Below are 20,165 nucleotides of genomic sequence, written 5' to 3'. Positions count from 1 at the left end.
TCCCCCACAGCCGGGCAGCAGGGCCATCTCCACGGAGATGTCTGAACTGAGGCTTGTGGATGCCGAGCCCTTGGGGCAGGACAGTTCCTGGGGTGCTAGAGGAGTAGATGGAGGAAGGGTGGGCAAGTCGTGCAGGGCCTGGTGGGCTCAGGGGAGGACTCAGGCTTTTCCCTCAGGAAGGTGGGAGCCCTGGAGGGCTAGGGAGACGAGCTCAGTGCATGTTGGGGAGGAGGGCTGGGGGTCGTCCCCTTGGGAAGGCTGGCGCTCTGTGTGGACTTCAGTCTCTTTCTGGGGCTCTGGGATGGAGGCTGTGTCCTTTCATGTCTCTGGGGTCACGATAGAAGTTTCTGTCTTCTCCAGATTCCATCGGGGTGGCTGGGGGGAGCTGGCTGGAGGTGGAGGGGGTTTCAAGGGTGGTTTGTACTCACTCACCCCCACCCCCTAAAGTGGGGGTGGTGTTGTCTGCTGCTGCCCGGTACTGGCCTTCCTGTCCGCCGGAGGAAGTGGCCTCAGGGCTGGCTGGCGTCCTCCTGAAGTGTGGAAATCCCCACCGGCCACCCTGCCCCCCAAACAACCCTCAGGAGCTGGGGGTGCTGCTGCTTTCCTGCTTCAAGCAGAAGGCCAGGCCCTGGGAGGCTTCCTGGAGGAGGTGGTGCTGTCCTTCCTCCTCAGGAAGATGAGGTGGCTCCCTCACCTTCCCTCAGGCCTCTTCCTGACCCTCTTCCCTTTTCCAGGGTTCACTTGGGGCCAGGAGCCCCCAAGGAAAGTCCTCCAAGACACCCCACACCTGGCCCAGCCTGGGGGGCCCCCTGTGAGTTTTTCAGGTTGATTTTCCTTGGTTCCTGCAGGCCCATTTCACTTACAGCCCCACCTGACCATGTTGGTTGGGAAGGGTCTGGTCTTGACCCCTTGCATGTCAGGGCTAAACTTTCTTGCCCACGAGGGTGTGGTGTGGCTGGACCAGCCCCAGAGGTCCCCAGTTCGTTTCAAGCCATTAGTGCTGCCTTGAGTGAGGGAGGGGGCACAGGGCCAGGAGCCCTAAGACCTGAGCTCAGGGGCCCCCTTGCTATCCTGTCAGACACAGGGCAGGCTGTGTCACCTGACTCAGGTGACGTGCCTGCATGCCTCAGTTTCCTCATCTATAAAACGAGTCTCCTTGTCAGCTGATTTGATGAGTCCTTGGGCGTGAAAGTGCTTTAAGATCTGAGGCATGGGGCTGTCTCCATGTCTGCCTTGAGCTCACAGTGAAGGGGGTCCTGCTCCAGACACGAGAGCCCCAGAAACAGAGACTGGCCCCTTTGGGGGCTCTCCCCTGCTCCTTTCCTGGTGGAGCTGGAGACCCCAGGAAGAGGCCAGGGATGAGTGTTGGTGGTCCAACTGCAGGACAGGGCTTGGGGAAGCCCCCTGCTTTCTGAGCCTGGGTCACCGCCCTCCAGACAGGCAGGGTCACCTTAAGGGGATGAGAGCTCCAGGGGGTCCTGCCAGCCAAGTCCTCCCTTCCTGCTCTGTACATCCTGGCTCAGTGTCTGCTTAGAATTCCTTCAAGTCCACTTGCATTTTCCTAGACCTGCTCCAAAAAAGCACTTTGCACCAGAAGAGCAGCTGCCCGGGCCATGGGGAGGGGTCTCCAGCGAGGGGGTCTCTGGGTGTGTGGGCTGAGCAGCTGCCCTGCCAGTCTGTGCCATCTCTGTCTAGAGACTCTGTCGGAGGCGTTGAAGACACACTAACCTGAGGCGGAGGCTTGCTTGTGTTAGATCAGAAGGCTGTAGAATGAGAATAGTTTTTCCACCCCCTCCCTTTTGGGAAACCCCGAGGCACAGCTGTCTCAGTGGCAGCACCTCCTCTGCCAAAAACTATAGGGTCAAGGGCCCCCTACCCAGAAACGTCTGGAGGCGCTGGCTGACGCCAGGGGAAGGGCTTCTCTGTTGTCATATCTCTGCAGCTCTCCTGGTTTGTGTGTTTCTAAACATTCGTTACACGTTTTTGGTACAAACCTTGCAGGCGGGCGAGGCGGCGTCCACCCTGGGTCAGCATGGATGTGTGGTTACAGCCTCAGCCTGAGCTCCAGACAAGAACCACTGGCCGTGGACCTGTGTCCATGCTGAGGATGTCCCTCTGGCATCCCAGGGTCCGCTCTTCCCCACCTCTTCCAAATCCGCCTCTTCAGCGCCTGTTAACTCGTTAATGAGTGATTATCTTTCCAAAAATATTGGTCAAATGGGTTACTTTTTGATGAATTTCTGATCACTGTCTTGAGCCCTCCTCCCTTTTTTCTTGGATTTAGTCAGCTTTTTATTTTGAAATCACAATATATTCACAGGAAGTTGCAAAGAAATGTGCAGAGCAGTCCCAAGCCCCTCCCCAGCCTACCCCTTCCCAGCCTTCTCTCATATGACATGGAATCAGGAGACTGACTGTGGTACAAGCCACAGAGTTTATTCAGTATTTTAGTTTATTCATGAGTCCTGTGCGCACCCATTTGTGTGTCTGTATAGCTCCATGCAGTTGTATCCCACGTGTAGCACCATGAAGCCACCACCATGGTCTCTTCAAGACTGTTCCATCGCCCCACGACCTCCCACCTGTGGCCACTCACCACCCCCCCACCTCACCCTGGCAACCCTTGATTTCCTCTTCTCCATCTTCCCAACTTTGCTGTGTTGAGGATGTTACGTACATGGAACCACACAGCACAGAGCCTTCTGGGGTCAGCTTTATCCACTGAGCACACTTCCTTGGAGACCTATCCAAGTTGTTGGATCAACAGTTTGTTTATTTGTACGGCTGCCTGATGAACTTTTAAACAACAGCAGTAGTAACACTTATCAACAACTTATATCAGCATTTCTCGAGCACTGTACTCCAGGAACCAATCCTGGATCATTCATTCTGAGTCCTCAGTCCTCCCGGGGTGGTGAGACAGGTGCAGTCATCTCCCCCATTATACTTAGGATGAAGCTGAAACTTCGAGAGTTTAGTAACCATCCCAGCTAACCACCCAATGCTGTATTCTCTTTGTAGTGTCCTGTGCCCCTGCCCTACCTATACTGGTCTTACTGATTTGCAAGAGCTTTTTATATAGGAAGGATATTAGTCTTTTGTGATCTATGTTGCAGCCTTTGTCATAAGTTTTCATTTATAACTGTTGTTGATGATGTAGATTTTCAATTCCTCTCAGTGGTTTACAGGTTTCATTTTTATGTTGTCAAGTCTTTCCATTTGTTCTAGCCTTGGTGCCATTTCTGAGAAATTTTTAAGAATTAGATGGCAGTCCATTCTGCAGGGCAGATGTGATGGTCATGAATGTGCCTGTTCCTCATTCCATCAAGTTGAGGAATATATAGGAAAAGACGCCGGAGGGCAGAAAAAGATGCCTTTACAGCTTTTGTGAGAGCAAAGAAGTGAAAAATAAGTGGGATGGTAGAGAACCTCAATGATAAAGTGATCAAGATTGAACTTACAGAGCGGTTCCTGGCCAATGGCACACATCCTGCTAACCTGTGGGACTGCTCAGAACACACATTCTTGGGCCTTGGACCCAGAGATACTGATGAAAAGCCTGGAATGAGGCCTGAAAGGCACCTTCAGTTAGAAGCACTTATCCTTCAAAGGCCATGCCCTATAAATAGGGATCATACTCCTTTTATAAAAATTGATCACATACCAAGCATAATAAAAGGATGTAAAAAAAAGTGACCAAAATAAAATTTCTCATATTCCTTGAGAACAGTGCAGTAAAACTAGAAATGAAAGACCAGAAAATGCAGAAATAAATAAAAGGCCTAACTACTTGGAAATAATAAAATTCCTTTTTGTCTGCCTCTTGAGTTAAAGAGGAAAGGAAAACACAGCCAGGCTAGACAGAAATCAGCAATAATGTAAACACACAGAAACAGGTGCAGCCAAAGCTGTACTTGCAGAGGAATCATGGTCTTTGACAGTCTTTGGATACAATGGAAAGAAGTGGAGTAAGCATTTAATTTAGGAAGTTCTAGAACAGAATAAATTCAAGAAAATCTTTTGTGGTGGTTCCATATGCCTCAGAGCATTTCCTAAGTTGCCTTTTAGCCATGAATTTTTGCCTTATATTTTTACTTTCCTGTTACTACTTCAGTACTACCCAGTGTTAGTTACTATAGCTCTGCATTATTTTTTATAGTCTTACCTCAATTTTTGTTTTCCAGGTCCCCCACCCACATATTTTGAGATATACTGATTCTTTTCCTTGATCTTTAGAATAATTATGTCTCCTCCCATCCCACATCCCTTAAAAAAAAAAAAAAACCTGTCAGGATTTTGATTTTATGTTAAATTCATAGATAAGTTTAGGAAGAACTGTTTGTCTTTATGGTGTTACATTTTTACATTGTAAGAACCTGGTGTCTTCTCCCTTAAGTTTTAACCCTTAATATTAAGTTTTTAAGATAAACTTTGAAAACTGAAATTATAAGGCACTTAATCACTTTATAGTTTTCGTGTTTTCTTAATTTGGTCACATACTTCTGCAGTGAGGGTTGTTTCTAGATGTTTTAGGACTTTCCATACTGTAATTGGAGAGCCGACTTACTGGAAAAGACCCTGATGCTGGGAAAGAGTGAGGGCAGGAGGAGAAGGGCACGACAGAGAATGAGATGGTTGGATGGCATCACTGACTCAATGGATGTGAGTTTGAGCAAATTCTGAGAGATAGCGAACGACAGGGAAGCCTGGCGTGCTTTAGTTCATGGGGTCACAAAGAGTCAAACATGACTTGCAACTGAACAACTGTTGTTTGGGGATCTTTTCCATCATATTTTCTACCTAGTTGCCTCCTGATATCCCCTAATTAGGTTCTTCCCTTGGCTTGGTTTTCCAAGTAAACCACCTGCAGGCACCCAGCTTCCTCCATCCTGGTGAGGATGCCATGTGCCTTTTCCCATCAGCCAGTGTTTCTGGAACCACACAGGCGTATGCTTTTGTGCTGTTTGGCTGTTGTCAGCAGGACCAGGCCTGATCGTTGCTGTTGATTCGAGATAGATCTCTCTGACTGTGTTTATCATGTTCCGGGCGTTTCCTTCTGGTCCCATACAACTATCCACATGAGTGATTGGGATCATTGTGGTGTGTTGGGCATCTCAGGATGGCCCCTGCTGTCCTCCTTCCCCATGTCCTGACTCTGTCCAGAAATTAATGGCTTTTCTTACCCCGAAGCACCCTGAATTTTGCGTTTGGTCCATATCCTTGTTTAACTGCCAGACCAGATCTGCCAGCCTCAGGTTTGCATTTTGCATGTCATGTGGGGTTCAGGCTTTTTTTTTTTAATATTTATTTATTTGGCTGCATTACAGGTCTTAGTTGCAGCACATGGGATCTTTTGTTGTGGCACGTGGGCTCTGTAGTTGTGGCACATAGGCTCTCTAGTTGAGGTGCATGAGCTCAGTAATTGTAGCACGTGGGCCTAGTTGCCCTGAAGCATATGGGGTCTTAGTTCCCTGACCAGGGATTAAGCCCACCTTCCCTTTGGTGGCAGAGCCTTGCCAAATTGGAAAGCATAGTCTTGACCGCTGGACCACCAAGGAAGTCTCCTTGTATCTGTTTATTGACTTTTCATCCAAGGAGTCTACTTCATTGTGGAATTGATGTTTATCAGTTGACTGCTTTGCTCGGCACTATTTCTGTATTGTTTTATTTTACTTGCTCACTTTCTTTCTTTTTTGGCCATGCCACGTCGCTTGTGGGATCTTAGCTCCCCAACCAGGGATCGAGCCCAGGTCCTTGGCAATGAAAGCTTGGAGTCCTAACCAGACCATCGGGGAATTCCCCACTACTTCTGTTTTAAGTCCTCTTTTTTTGTTAAGTTTTTCTTTTTACTTTTGAATTGAAGTCTCATTTGTTTACCTCTGTTCTCTTGAGGGTTATAAATTTCCCTCTGAGGACCACTTTGGCCATATCTCGTTGGTTTTAGTAATGTGTATTTTCATGATTTTTTAAATATAGATTCTTGATAATATTAAAAAAAAAAAATTTCCCTTCTGGTCAAGTTCTTTCGGAGATTTCCAGTTTTCCAGGTTGGGGAGTGGAGGGTTTGTTCCTCGATTGGCTCATTTCTGGGTCACTGACGCAATGAGTAACTACGGCTTGGGCTGTTGCCACTGTTGGGGAGGTGCAGGGTCTTCCTGCTTTGCTGAAATGGCCCTCTGTCATTCTTCCAGAGGCCTTGAGGGGCACTTTGACCCAGAGCTGTGAGATCTTCGTCTCCTGCTCATCACAGTCAGGCTTTTCATTTGTCCAATGTCAAGGACACAGGACAGTGGGATATTCTCTGTGGGTCCTGCCCACTGTCAGCACAAACCCACCTTCCATTCCAGCGAGAGCTTGTGCCTTGAATTCAGACTTGTGTATAAATGTTTCATCTCCTCTGTTTCACTAGCGTTACTTGGTATGTCTACGTGCATCTGATCGTCTTTCCGAGTCACTTGTTCCAGAGCGCTTTTCAGGTTTCAGAAAAGTCGAGTCTGTGTCCCCCTCACACTTTTCACACACTGATGGTAGTTTTTCCTCTTTGCACCCAGGTCTGGTGTACTTACTTGGGTTGAGTTTGGCAGCCTGTGCTGGTTTGCAACTCTGCTGGTGGGGGTTCTGATGGTGTTAGCAAGCCTGATGAAGCCTCCCGGATCAGGCTGTTTCCTTCCCAGAAGTGAAATCACATCTTCGTGCCCTGTGGGAAAGTGACCTTCCCCAGTCCTCCTGTTTAGTTTGAATACGTTGCCACTTTTTAAAAACGTCGTTTCTCTTCAAGTCCTGTCCTGTGTATTTGTATCCAGCTGGGAAACACGTGTCCTTGTTATATTAATTCTGCCACTTAGGAGACCTCAGTCTCCTCATCTTTGAAGTGAGGATGATGGCAGCTGCTCAACAGTTCCTTGGGAGAAACTACGGGGAGTCCCCTGGGCAGTGCAGCACCTGTGCACTCTGCTGCCCACTCTTAGTGGGATAGTTTCTTAAATTCTGTTTAACATGTGGGTCAAAGGTGCCTGCTCATCACATCCTCCTGACTGGGGTGGCCCGTATTGGGATTACTCTCCTACCTGGAGCACTTCCTTCTGAATGTTCTACAGGGATGGGCTGCAGCTGACGTCACCTTGCTCCTGCTTTTCTGTTGAGCGGCACCTGGGCACCTGCCTCCTGTGAGCAGCAGTGGGTTGGGGATGGGATTGGGGCTGGTACTCCCCAGAGAGGCCACTATATACCTCCCTGAGCTTCAGTCCTGTGGATTGTGTTATTGCGTGGGGGCGTGAGCGCATGGTGTCCAAGAGGTGTGCCCATTCCTCCAGCTCCTCACTTTTCCCTTTGAGCACCTAGGTTGTTTTTGACTTGGTGTTTTTGAGTTTGAGTGTTTTTTCCCTTGTTCTCCCTGGACACCTGGGGTCTCAGAATGCCCCCTTCCCTGGTGTTTGGGGGCATCTCCAGAGCCTGCCCTTGGGTTTGATCACCTCTTCTGCATTGTCACTTCCGCCTCCCCGCCACTGATGCTGCTTTTGCGAATTTGCTACAAAATTATTAAGTTTCTCCTGTTTCCTCTCTCCCAGAACCCTTATCTTCCATCCATTCCAGGGAACCCACAAGCTCTGCAGTTTCCTTGGGAGCACACGTGCGGCTGTGGTGGTCTTAGATACCCTTCTGTTTCCTGGGATCAATCCTAAATCCGTGAACATGGCTGTCTTCCATGTTCTGGTTTTGTTTTCCTCTATGCCTGTTTTTGCAGGGAATTCCTGACTGGGATTCTGAGCTTAGGTTTGGTGGTGGGATGGAGTTGAGACCCTCCCACCCAGCCCGTGAGACTGAAACAGAAGGGGTCTTTCTGCTGTCACTTTGTCATGAATCCGAAATTCATAGGAGGGGAGGGGCAACTTCTGCACCTGAGGGACCCCGTTTCTCTGCATTACCATCTGTTTGTGGGACCCCCTCCTCCACCTGAGGGCCAGCTCCTTCCACTGGGGAAGCCCCTGAGGTTAGGGGTTTCCTCTCCAGGGGTTCATGAGAGGCTGGGTTGGAGTGAAGCCTTGGTTTGGAAGTGGTGGGGTGATACCCCCACTGACTTTCTCTTTAGCCTCAAATCTGCTTGCTTGGGGGCAGTGCGGGAGCCCTTTATGTGCTGTTAATTTTTTATCAGGTGTGATCGTGGTGTGTGTGGTGGTTTATATCGTTATTATTTAGTTTTTATTTGGGTGGTTCACATGTCCAGTGCAGCAGTTGCTAGCCACTTATGTCCATCTGAGTGTGTATTAATTAGCCCCTAGTGGTGGTGGGAGCTCTTCTTCAGTCCTGGAGGCCGCATTGCAGGCAAGTAGTTGCCGCATGTGACCGCAAGAGGATGGCACGGCAGATGACGTTTTGATGGGTTCAGTAGCTATCGGATCAATGAAGGGGGCCACAGGTGTCTGTGAAGGTTGTTTGGGGGCTAGCCCTGTGCAGGCATCACTGGGGACAGAGGGGGCCGGTGTGGGGACCACCCGGGCAGACCTTGGGTGGGGTCGAGATCTGCTCACCTGTTGGGGGTCAGCTAGAAGTGAGCTGGGAGAGAACTGCAGTCAGGGAGGAGTCTGGTCTCTACCCTGAGGGCAGTAGGGAACCCTGGGAGAGGCTGGAGGGAGGGAGGAGAGCCAGCCTGCCCCGGGTGGTGTGTGGGCAGGGAACCTGGGGGGACACTGGTGCAGGGTGGTGGCTTGACCCAGGGGGCACACCCTGGCTGAGCTAGACAGTATGTGCAACTAATCTACAATGGCAAACACCGTTGTAGACAGTGCGGGAACAAATGCCCATGACCTTGTACTAATAAAGCTTTTCTGACAAAAGGAGGCAAAGGCTGGACTTGGTCCAAGGTCCCAGTCGGCAGACTTGCTGTGGAGGAATCATCTGGTATCGAGGCCCCTCAGAGGAGCCCTCCCCCCATGTCACCTGGCCAAGGGGGCAGCTAGCTGGGGTGCGGGCTGGCCAAGTCCCTCTGTGCCGCACCTAACCCCCCAGGCTTCTGCTCCATCCATCTCTCGCCTCTTCCCGGGGTGGTGGGCCAGGGCTGAGCAGAGAGGTGACTTTTCTGGGTGCGGCCCCACCACCACTTCATCTCCCTCTTTATTTTAAAAAAAGAACGTGATTGTTTAAAAAAAAATACACTTAGACTGTGAAGTCTTATTCTATTAGTACATATTAATTGGAACATGAACAAGGGATGGGTTATGAATATTCATGATGGGTTATTAAAATGTGTAATTAACCAGTGGTGGGGGAATAACTTAATGGGAGTAGTGGGGGAGGGGTCATCCCTATTTTTGTCGTTTCTAGGAGGGGAGAGGCTGGGGCTGGGAGAGGAGATTTTTACCTGAAAGGGAAGAGCAGGGCCTGGTTGCCTCTGCCTGAATCTTGTGGGGCCTGTGTTGGCGGGGTCCCTGGGTGTCAGGCCCCAGGAGCGCCCCTCAGCCCTGCCAGGCCTTGGGGTGCAGGGAGGCTTGGATGTGGCCTTGGACCTGGCCTCCTGCTCTCGCTCGAAGTTCCTGGGGCCTGTTGCGAATGCTCACAGGAGTGGGGGATCCAGGGCAGAATGAGTTCATCTAGGAGAGGGGCTGTGCCAGAGGGCAAGGGGACGAAAGGTAAGTGGGTGTGGAGGGAAACTGGGGCTCAAATGCTAGCTCTATGCCCGAGGTCATCCCCCACCACCAACTGCTCTAGTTCCTGTAGTCCAAGTGAAGGCCCAGGGCCTTGGGGAACAGACACCCCAAACCTGGCGGCAAATGCCGGGTGGATTCATGGAGACCATGGGAGCTCCCTGTGTGACACCCTGCCCACCTTGGCAGGTCTCAGCCCCGCATCATAATCACACTAGAAATTTTTGATTAGAAAACAAAATCTTAATTGAGCTATATGAATATTCATCAGACCAGGAGATTAATATGCACAATTATGCAAATTAGACAGTGATTAAACACCAATTCTCCAGGGGAGATGATTAACACAAAGGCACCAAAATAGGAGGCTGCAGTTTGAAGTAAGTTTCTGGTACAGATGAGCAAAGGAGGGCTGGGTAAAGGTTCCGGCTAGGGTGTTCTGGATGTCCACCATGCAGGGTCAAGGCAGGGGGAGGGGTTGTCCCCTGGCACAGCCTGCAGTGCTGGGCACGGCCCTCCCCCCCATCTCTCGCCCAGCCTAGCTTGGGGAGCTTTGAGTCAGTGTCAGATGTGGACACCCCCAGTCCTGCAAAGTAGGATGTGTTCATGACCCCACTTACTGAGGAGAGAAACTGAGACACAGGTGGGAGGGGCCCCAGGACTGCTCCTTTTTGCTCTTCTGGGCCCTGAGCCCTGTGGCCCCTGATGGGCACTGTTGGAGACAACCCACCCCTCCCCCACGAAAAGCTCAAGCATGTGCTGTCTACCCCTGAATGAGCTGGGGAGAGTCCTGGGCCATGCCTGGCGAGTGTTCAGGGAGATAAGGGCCCCACCCTGCTTGCCCCTCCATCCACGGTCCCTGTCCCCAGTCCCAACCGTGGTTAACCCCTGCCACACCTTGGGCTGGGTGAGTGGGGCAAGCTCCTGTCTTCCGGATTGGATTCTACCTTCCCAGGCGCCAGCCTGTGCTTGGCGGGGAGTCAGTGGTGGCTGCTGCTGCTGCTCCTTTCGACAAAGGCATGGCCCCACCTTTTGAGTTGGCAGCTAAAGGAAAGGGGAGATGAGAGCTCATCCCTTGTTCCCCACCCCCACCCCCTGAGAGGCCCAGAGACCGGTCAAGGGCTCCATCTGTCCTGACAGGATGGGGGCCAGTCCTAGATGGGTGGAATTGGTCTCCTTGGTACCTGCATACCCAAGGTGCTTGCCACTGGTGGTGGTGTCACTGTGGGCAGAGTGGGGTGGGTGCATCTGGACAGGCTCCAGGGTGGGTCAGAACGGCCTGGAAAGCATCCCAGGTTGCGTAAGGGCCACCCCACCCCTCACCTCTGGCCAGGGGCTGGGGCTGGTGTGGAGTGGGCAGGTGAGGCCCCTGACCCTGCCTTCCTGCCCCACAGGTCTCGAGGACCGGCCAAGTTCGGGCTCATGGGGCACCAGTGAGCAAGACAGTTCCTCCTTCGACCCCGGCCGGGTAAGGGGCCGCTAGAGGCCGGGATCTTTGGTTTCCCTCCCTGGGGTCGGGTTGCATGGGGAGATGGGCCCAGAGCAGTGACGCTGGATGCCAGCCTGGTCTGCAGGGGCTCTGGGCTCTGCATTGCAGGGTCGTGTCCTGACCCAGCCGCCTCCCCAAGCCTGTCTCCCAGCCCTGAAGCAGGGGTGCCTCCCTCACCCCTGCTGTTTCCCCGCAGACCTATAGTGATGGCGCCCACTTCGGTGAGTCCCACAGCAGCCTCCCTTCTTCTGCATTCCTGGGTCCCGGGCTCGGAGGTGAGTGTCTGCACGCGTGGCACCTGTGCTCCCCACCCCTCCCCACACACCCACTTGGTCTGGGAGGTGGTCAGTGTACTTGAGTGCCAGGGCTTCCAGAATATCCATCCAGAGAGAGGACAAGGGTGAGGACCCTCCAAGTGCAGCTGGGAGGTGAAGTCCTGACCACTTGAGGACCTGGCTGAGGCCCGTCCGCCCTCCCTGGAGCACCCACGTCCTGACTTTGGGGATCAGGATCTGGACGAGGGTCCCCCACCCTGAGCCCTGGCTTCCTGACCCTCCGGATGGAGTTGTCACAGAGCCTTCCGAGAACTGGCAGTGATTACTCTGCAGCACCCCAGACCTGAAGGCCCACCCCCATCTTGCTCACCAAGAAGGGACCCGGCCCCCAGGACCCTTGTCCCCGTGAGCCCTGGTCTCCCTGTTCTGAGGGAAGCATTGGGGCTGATGGTGGAGTTGGCATCTCTGGGGGTTGAGAGGGGCTGGGGGGTGGATGGTGGTTCCCAGGCCAAGGGTCATGGCAGGATTGGCGGCTGCTGGGGAGATGAGTGAACTGGGGCTCCCCAGCCGACCAGCCAGGGGGCAGCCAGGGCAGGGGGGCTTTGGGGTCAAGCCCTGTGTGGCTGGATACACTGAAGGAGCCAGATGGGTGAGTGTGGCCTGGGCACAGCCCTGGGAAGAGGGGTGGGGAGGGCAGCGTCCAGCACCTGCTGTATCCAGCGGGTGTCTGTGTGCATCTCCCAGCTTGGGAGGTAGGGCCTGACCCAGGGGCCTGGGGTTACCTCTGCACCTGCCGCGACAGAGTATCCCCCTCGCAGTTCCTTCCTCAGTCTCTTCCAACATGGGCAGTTCCCACGGCCTGGCCTGGTCGGCAGGGCCCAGAGCCCAGCTGTGTCCATGCCCGCCACGCACTCCTGTGGCCAAGGAGCTCAGAGAGGGCAGCAGGGAGCCCAGGACACGCCCAGGGAACCAGTGGTGATGTGGGCAAGGTCTCACGTCCCTGGGCCTTGGTTTTCTCACCTGTGGACCAGGGCTGGTGTGGCCGTGGTGGGGCGTGGGCAGTGAGTGCCAGGGCCCTGGGGGTGGGGTCAGTCTTCCAGTGTGGCCCCCAACCTGGACCGGCTCCTCGATGAGCCCTGGTGGTCCTGCCCTGATGCAGGGGCCTGGTGCATGGCTTAGGGACCTGCTGTATACCCACAGGGCTCTGGTCACTGCAGGTTCCATTCCAGAACCTCTACTTCCTCTCTTTGCCTCCTCATCTTTCCTTGCAGGATACCCCCTATTTAGTGCCTGTCCCATACTCGATGGGGGGTGGAGGGGCGGGTGCCCGGAGCCCTGTCTGGGCTGGCCAGCTCTGCTTCCCACAGCCACCCACCCTGGGAGGAAGGAAGTTCACTCTCTAGACTGTGGGGCAAGTCCCTCTGGCCTCCAGGCCTTAGTTTGTTCATCCCTATATGGGCCCATTGTTGCTTCCCTGGAGGAGTCATGGGAGGTTGAGCTGCTGGGTGCGGCCTGTGGGGTATCTGCATATTGGTAGGAGCGTGGTCCTTCTGCCTGCCCCCTAAACAGCGTTTGTTCCAGAAGTCTTCTTGGAATTGTCCTTTTAAAATAAAAGGGAGAGTCCTCCCACAATTTGAGAATAAATCATGTTAGGAAACGGCAATGGCACCCCACTCCAGTGCTCTTGCCTGGAAACTCCCATGGATGGAGGAGCCTGGTAGGCTATAGTCCATGGGGTCGCGAAGAGTTGGACACAACTGAGCTACTTCACTTTCACTTTTCACTTTCATGCATTGGGGAAGGAAATGGCAACCCACTCCAGTGTTCTTGCCTGGAGAATCCCAGGGACGGGGGAGCCTGGTGGGCTGCCGTCTGTGGGGTCGTACCGAGTCAGGCACGACTGAAGCGACTTAGCAGCATGTTAGTCAGTCAAACATTCTGATTCCTTACTGACAGTAGGGCTGGGTAAGGTCCACTCTCAGTCAAAGTTAGTGCTCAACAAAAGTCAGAAACAGACTTGAATGGCCCAGGTACTGATTGATCCACGGACCTGCTTCAGACGAGGCTGGATCCAGGTGTACAGTACAGATTGTGTACAGTGTGTACACAATCCGGTGTTTGTACACTGCTGCAGCAGTCCATTCACACCAGCAGTTCTCTCTGACAGGTTGTCCCCCGACAGCAGGAGCCTGCCCACCCACATAGAGGGAGGACCCCTTCACCGAGTCACCTAACTTAGCGTCCCCAGGGACGTCGCTTGCTCACTCATTAGCTAACCCTGGCTAGGGGCTGGCGAAGGAGCCTGGGTACTGAACTAAGGCAGCAGTGGGGACCCCAGCCTGTCCCCTGGGAACCCAGCACTCTGGGGAGTTGACACCTCATGACCTTGAACAGAGGAAACCGAAGCTTGGAGGGGTGGGGCGAATTGGTGCTGTCCCAACTGGGGGGTGAGACGAGGGAGGCCTGGCATGTCTGCAGGATACTCTGCAGGTTATCTGGGGGCAGTATCTGGCTGGACCCCTGCTTGTCCCTTGGGCCCTTGCTACCCTGCAGGGAGAGCAGTGTCCCACCATGTTTCTCAGTGTTGTGCACTTGTGGAGTCCCTACTGTGTGCAGGCAGCTCCGGGTGACCCTCCTTCCTTTCCCCAGGCAAGGGCAGTGAGCGGGGCGCATACGCTGCCTTCGGGAGAGATGCTGGGGTCAACAGCCTGACTCAGGTGAGGCAGTGTCTGCGGGGAGGACGTGGGACTGCAGAGCCTGGAGAACCCCGCACTCCAGACTGGGGGATGGTGCAGGTGGGCAGGGACTGGGGGGGGGCACCTGATCTCTCGTCAGCATCTCATATTCTCTAGTTTTAATTTTAAACAAATTCATCCTGATTTCCTCCTGATCTGTGAAGCTGCTTTGGCTGAGCTGTTGCTGGTCACTCGCCAGCAGCAGCTAAAACAGGCCAGGGCCCTGGACCAGGCCGGGTGCGTGTGGAGGAGAGGCTGGGTCCAGTCTGCGGGCCCCCTACACAGCTGAAGGGGCTTCAGGAGACACCTGCCCACCCAGCCCCAAGTGGAAGACAGGGAACCTGAGGCCAGCCCAGCCCTGTGATCCGGCCCACAGCTTCCAGCCTGGGCAAAGTTGTCACCCCTGCCCACTCTGCTGCAAGGCTGATGGGGCAGGGACCCAGCATAGCGGTCCCCTGTGGTCTCCTGTCCTAGTCACCTCTCTAGGCCCTCTCCCCCACCCCTTGGGGGCTTTAGTCTTAGGCCTTCCTGCATTCAGCACCACCCATGTGCACAGCAAGCTGCAGCTAGCGTGGCAGCTATCACAGCCACAGAACGCCTGCTGGGCACCAAGACGCCTGCTGGGGGAGACCTTGCCTGGCCCCGTCAGTCCCCACAATGACCCCTGAGCCATGTAGTGGCTGGCGTGCCCATTTTACAGATGGGAAGCCTAAGGCTGCAGCTGTGGGCCTTCAGCCCCTGTCATGCCTGCTCTCCAGGGAAAAGTCCCATTTTTATACCAGTGTCTGTGAGTTTAAACTCTTTGCCTTAAAAAACCAGGGTGGAGGGATACATGCAAAGTAAACCAAGCTGACTCCCTAGGCGCAATTGTGTGTGTTAGTGCCCAGATGGAGCTGTGTTTTCAGGTTTGACGGTGTTTCTTTGTCTTTTGCATTCACACCTTGATGGGAGACACTCCATAGGTGCTGGCCAGAGGGAGCTCCTTCCCAGGTCGCCATCACCCCAGGACCTGGCATCGGCCTTTGCACTTACTGTTTTAGCCAGAATTGGCTGGGGGGCCAGGCCGGGGGGTGGGGGTTGACTGGTGACACCTCCCCTCCTTCCCTCAGGTGGGCTTCCTCCCCAGTGAGCTGGCCCTCAGCAGCCCAGGGCCACTGTCCCCCTCAGGCGTCAAGGGCGGGTCCCAGTATTATTCCTACTCTGGGCACCCTCGGCGGAGAGCAACGGACAGCAGCCTGGGTGAGTGGGCCAGGGCAGCAGTCCCCTTGAGGCCCAGCGGTCGCATCCTATGAAGTCCACATGCCTGCCCCCCGGGTTCTGTGTGTGGACAGAGGCTTGAGTTGTTCTATTAGTAGAGAAAAGCCCCCGGGTCCCCTCTCTGACCTGTGGGTGGTGGGGGAGGCTGTCTCCCACCCCTGGCGACAGTCTGGTGGGAAGGACCAGCGTGAGGGTGGGAGCCAGGCCGGGGTTCTCACTCCTCTTGTCCCGACAGACTCGCAGCCCAAGAAGGTCCGGAAGGTGCCGCCTGGCCTCCCGTCCTCAGTGAGTCGTGGGACAGATGGGCCCCATGGGTTGAGTGCCTCTGTGACAACCCCCAGGGTGGGCCAGCCCCACATGGGTTCTGGTGAAAGCCCCAGGGGCTCGGGGGACTTCTGCCCTGAGGCCCCAGCTCTGAGGGAGTCGGGAAGTCCTTCCTTGGGTCTAGCCTGCGTCCCTTGTGTTTTAAAATAAGTGGTCTCCTGTGGCTGAGGCTCCTCAGAAAGGGCTTAAACAGGGGTCCTGGGAGCAGGAGCTGGTGGGCATCACGGGGGCAGTTCAGAGGGTTTCCTGCTCCCTGTGCCTGGCTTGGAGCCACCCTGCATCCTTGCTCCTCTGCCTGTGGTTGGCAGGGAGCCAGGCCAGGCAGATGGTGCCGAGCAGTCAGTGGCTCCCAGTACTGAGCTCCCTCGACTTAATCACGCTGGGAGAAAAGGCAATTTGCCGGATTCCCTGGATTGGCCACTGCCCTCTCTGCCTGCTTCCCTCACTGGCCACCAGCACAGCCCCCGAGGCTGACCCAGCCCACTCCAGGCTCAGGACCATCCGAGGTTGAAATCCTGCAGCCTGGGGGTGGGGGGCAAGCAAGTGGAAGTTGTTTTAAGTCTCATCTCATGATGTCACATTTGGAACATCAGAGTGAGAGGCCCCTGAGCCCACTCCATCCCCACTGACTCATCACTTGCTCCCCACTTTCTGCTCCACTGCTGGGGCAGATGTTGCCAGTCGATCCCAGCACTCTCCAAACAGTGTCAGCCAATCAGGGTTGGTGCTGATCCTAGAAGGCCTTTGCCATTTACTTCTTCGGAGCAGCTGGGGCAGGTTTACCCAGGGCCCTGCCTCTGAGGCTCCCAGGTCTCCTGTAATCAGGGCTGATCTGAGGGAGGTTCCAACACTGGGGACAACACTGCTGGGCTTTGATGGATCAGTAGGAGTTTGTTGGATTAAGGAGGGAAAAGGTAGTCTGGGTGGGGGTGACGGGTGTAGTCTACAAAGGCCTCAGGTCTGAATCTGGGACTCTGCAGAGTGGGCAGGAGGTGGGGTGAAGAAGGAACTGCAGATAGGTGATGACACCAGCAAAGCTGCAGACACTGGCCACCACAGTTTTGGAGGGAGGGGTTGGAGCTGTACAGTGTACAGGGGGGTGGGGTGGAGGGAAGACAGAGTTAAGCCCCAGTCCTTCCTGCCTGACCATGCCCATGGCCCCTGCAGGTGTACCCCCCCAGCTCAGGGGACGACTACGGCAGGGACCCCACGGCCTACCCATCCGCCAAGACGCCCGGCAGCTCCTACCCCTCCCCCTTCTACATGGCAGGTATGGGGGCTCACCCAGGCTGCCTGGAGCAGGCCGGGGGTCCCTGTGCCCACCCAACTTACCATCCCCCTCTCCGCAGATGGCAGCCTCCACCCCTCTGCTGAGCTCTGGAGTGCCCCAGGCCAGGCGGGCTTTGGGCCCATGCTGGGCGGGGGCTCATCCCCCCTGCCCCTCCCGGCAGGTGGCGGCAGCTCTGTGGGGAGCAGTGGCGGGTTTGGCAGCCTGCACCAGCATGACCGGATGGTAAGCTTTGTGGGTGGCCCTTGGCAGGTGGGGGGCAGTGCCCTAGTGTGACCCCTCTGACCCATCCTTCCCACCCCGCAGGGCTACCAGCTGCACGGAGCAGAGGTGAATGGCGGGCTTCCAGCCGCATCCACCTTCTCGGGCCCCGCAGGCACCTACAGTAGCATCTCCAGCCACACGCCCCCCGTCAGTGGGGCCGACAGCCTCCTGGGTACAGCCCCTGTCCCCCACCCCCACGGGCTCAAGATCAGCATTGTTGGTATCGTTATCATTATCACTGTGGTGCTGGTTATCATTGTTAGCGTTGGCTCCTCAGCCCCCCCTCGGCTGTTTCAAAGTGGATCTTTCATTAGAGGGCCCCACTGGGGAAACTAAGGCCCCCAAAGGGTGCTGCTCATGCAGAGCCCTGCAGCCCATGTGGCCCCAGAGCCTTGCGGAGGCAAGTGCTGGACGGCAGCAGCCCCGACTGGCCGGGCTGCCCAGGGCCAGGCCGGGGCCTCACCTCTCTCCACTCACAGGCTCCCGTGGGACCACATCCAGCAGCTCCGGAGATGCCCTTGGGAAGGCGCTGGCCTCGGTGAGATGTGGGATGTGGTGGGTGGCTGAGCCAGTGACCCCAAGAAGCTGGCCCTGACGGGCCACCTGGCGGCTCTTTGTTTCTCCTTGTCCCATCACAGATCTACTCCCCGGATCACTCAAGCAATAACTTCTCCTCCAGCCCCTCCACCCCCGTGGGCTCCCCACAGGGCCTGGCAGGTCTGTGCTGGGTGCTGGGGGAGGGGGCCGGGGCTGGTGACTGCAGCCCCAGTTGGGTGGGGAGCTGGACTGACCACCTGCCTCAGCTCATGTTCCCACGGTTGTCTCCCAGGCTGTCAAGGAGGGCAGCCTGGAGGAGGGGGATCTCAGGTCACAAAACAAGCCAAAGCCGGGAGGGAGTGCTCCATGCACTGCAAGCACTACAGAGGCAGAGGGATCCAGTAGAGGTCTGGGGTGCACAAGAGCCAGAGCAGACATGGGCATGTTGGCATTTATTCACCCCCACAGTTGTTAGACACCCACTGTATGCCTCGTGCTGGGCTCTGGAACGGGGCTCAGGTCCGAGGAGGAGAGAGGACCAAGGGCTCCGGAGTGTGTGGGCAGTTTTAACAGTACCCATAGGCCTGTATGGTGTTCTCAGGGCTTAGCTGCAGCGGGACTGGGAGGAGCCTCCTTCCCCATGGGTTTCATAGAAGTGGTAACTGAGATGCAACGATGTGACCTACCCAGTGGGTGCACACCCCAGACTAGGAGCTGCCAGGTCAGCTGGGCCTAGATCCAGGCTCAGGCCCTTAGACCGACCTGCGGGCGTGGGAGCCCCCATGTGGCCAGTCTGAGCATTGTAGTGTGGGACTCCCGGTCCAGCCCTGCTTCTTCCTGTGTCAGGCTGCGTGGCACACACCCCAAACCTGTGCCCATTCACGTGCATGTCTCCTGCCCCTCCCAGGGACATCGCAGTGGCCCCGACCAGGAGCCCCTGGTGCCTTATCGCCCAGCTACGATGGGGGTCTCCATGGCCTGGTGAGCGTCCTGGGAGCTGGGGCGGGTGCACCATGGTGGGAGTGTGGGCTAGGTGCACAGGGACAGACAGGAACACCTGTTCCAAAGACGGGTGCCTGAGGAGATCCATTGATGGGGGAGGCAGGTTGGCTCAGCATTTTGTTTCTGCCGTGGTCACGTGATGTCTCACAGGGCGTGGAAACCATGTCCTGTAAGAGCCCTAGGTGTGGTGGAAACAGCAGAATGTGTGACAGGACGGGTGCCCCTTGACCAGAATGGACGTCTCAGCTAATTTATTGGGGATGAGGTCCAAGGCAGTGGTCAGCAAGGTCGCTGGCGGCTGTTCCCAGCCCTTCACCCGCTCTTCTTGCAGCAGAGCAAAGTGGAGGATCACCTGGACGAGGCCATCCACGTGCTCCGCAGCCACGCCGTGGGCACCGCGGGTGACATGCACGGGCTGCTGCCTGGCCACGGGGCACTGACCTCGGGCTTCACTGGCCCTGTCATGCCACTGGGTGGGCGGCATGCAGGCCTGGTAAGTGCTGGTTAGGGCAGACCTGGGAGGAGGATGGGTGGTGGGTGGGCTGCACAGGCCAGGCCGGCACTGATGACCTCCCTCATCCACAGGTAGGAAGTGGCCATTCGGAGGACGGCCTGTCCAGCAGCAGTGGCCTCATGCACAACCATGTGGCTCTCCCCGACCTCTCCCGGCCGCCTGACTCCTACAGTGGTGAGTCCCAGCAACATTTGCCTGTGCTGAAAGGCCCACCAGTGGGCTGACCCCTTGTTCCTCCTCTGGAAAAGGGGGCTCAGAATCACCCACCCAACCTTCCTGTGTGGGCTCAAGACTGTCTACCCCCATTTCCAGTTGAGGAAACTGAGGCCCCAGGGTACTAAGGAGGGGGCAGAGGAATGTATTCTCCACATCAGTGCCACCTTCAGCCTTGCCAGAGAAGCCCTACTGGGCCTGACCCTGGGGTCCCACAGGGCTGGGGTGGGGGCACTGCTGCTTCTGGAGCTGGGGAACAAAACAGATTGAGCATAGAAAGGGGGTGATTTGTGTGGAAGTCGGAAGTGAAGTGAGCGTGTCGGGACACATGCTAGGGGGAAAGTTGGTCGGCGGGGAGAGGGGCGCTGCAGAGTCTGCAGTTTTAAAGTTAGGAGTGAGCAGGCAGGCACCAGGGTGAGTGTGTGCAAAGGCCCTGGGGCAGGACTATGCCTGGCATGTTGGAGGAACAGCTGGAGCCAAGTCAGGAGGAGAGAGGGAGGAGGGGAAGGCAGGTGGTTCAGGGCCGTGTGGGCCATGGGAGAACTTGGGCATTTACCACCAAGGAGGTGGGAGCCTGGAGGTTTGTGGACAGAGGGCCTGGGATTTTGCTCAGGTGTTCACAGGCG

General features: G+C 55.6%; 1 protein-coding gene and 1 long non-coding RNA gene across 51 annotated transcripts in view; both read left to right on the top strand.

Moving 5' to 3' along the window:
• Window positions 1–20,165, top strand: part of TCF3 (transcription factor 3) — a 32,833-nt gene that overhangs the window by 6,096 nt on the left and 6,572 nt on the right. For 19 of the 50 annotated variants that reach the window (XR_014057207.1, XR_014057198.1, XR_014057203.1 and 16 more), the window contains exons 4-16: window positions 11,036–11,109; window positions 11,327–11,405; window positions 14,055–14,122; window positions 15,250–15,379; window positions 15,633–15,682; window positions 16,889–16,991; window positions 17,071–17,234; window positions 17,316–17,445; window positions 17,753–17,811; window positions 17,912–17,990; window positions 18,718–18,791; window positions 19,144–19,305; window positions 19,398–19,500. Coding sequence is in view for 32 of the 50 variants with exons in the window: in XM_081502673.1 (XP_081358799.1) it covers window positions 11,036–11,109; window positions 11,327–11,405; window positions 14,055–14,122; window positions 15,250–15,379; window positions 15,633–15,682; window positions 16,889–16,991; window positions 17,071–17,234; window positions 17,316–17,445; window positions 17,753–17,811; window positions 17,912–17,990; window positions 18,718–18,791; window positions 19,144–19,305; window positions 19,398–19,500 (1,275 nt within the window). In the remaining 18 variants the exon portion in view is untranslated. Of the gene's footprint in view, window positions 1–11,035; window positions 11,110–11,326; window positions 11,406–14,054; window positions 14,201–15,249; window positions 15,380–15,632; window positions 15,683–16,888; window positions 16,992–17,070; window positions 17,235–17,315; window positions 17,446–17,752; window positions 17,812–17,911; window positions 17,991–18,717; window positions 18,792–19,143; window positions 19,310–19,397; window positions 19,501–20,165 lie in introns of all 50 variants that reach the window. The other 31 variants (XR_014057206.1, XR_014057200.1, XR_014057199.1 and 28 more) reach the window with 6 other exon arrangements.
• On the top strand, window positions 735–4,467 carry LOC145510688 (uncharacterized). Its single transcript, XR_014057213.1, has 2 exons — window positions 735–811; window positions 2,002–4,467. It is a non-coding gene; the product is annotated as an uncharacterized LOC145510688 (long non-coding RNA).

This window comes from Giraffa tippelskirchi, chromosome 6 (genome assembly GCF_054371585.1).
Source record: "Giraffa tippelskirchi isolate mGirTip1 chromosome 6, T2T-mGirTip1v1.2.pri, whole genome shotgun sequence".
Taxonomy (NCBI): domain Eukaryota; kingdom Metazoa; phylum Chordata; class Mammalia; order Artiodactyla; family Giraffidae; genus Giraffa; species Giraffa tippelskirchi.
The sequence above is the reverse complement of the archived record's forward strand: the minus strand, read 5'-3'. Positions and strand labels throughout refer to the sequence as shown.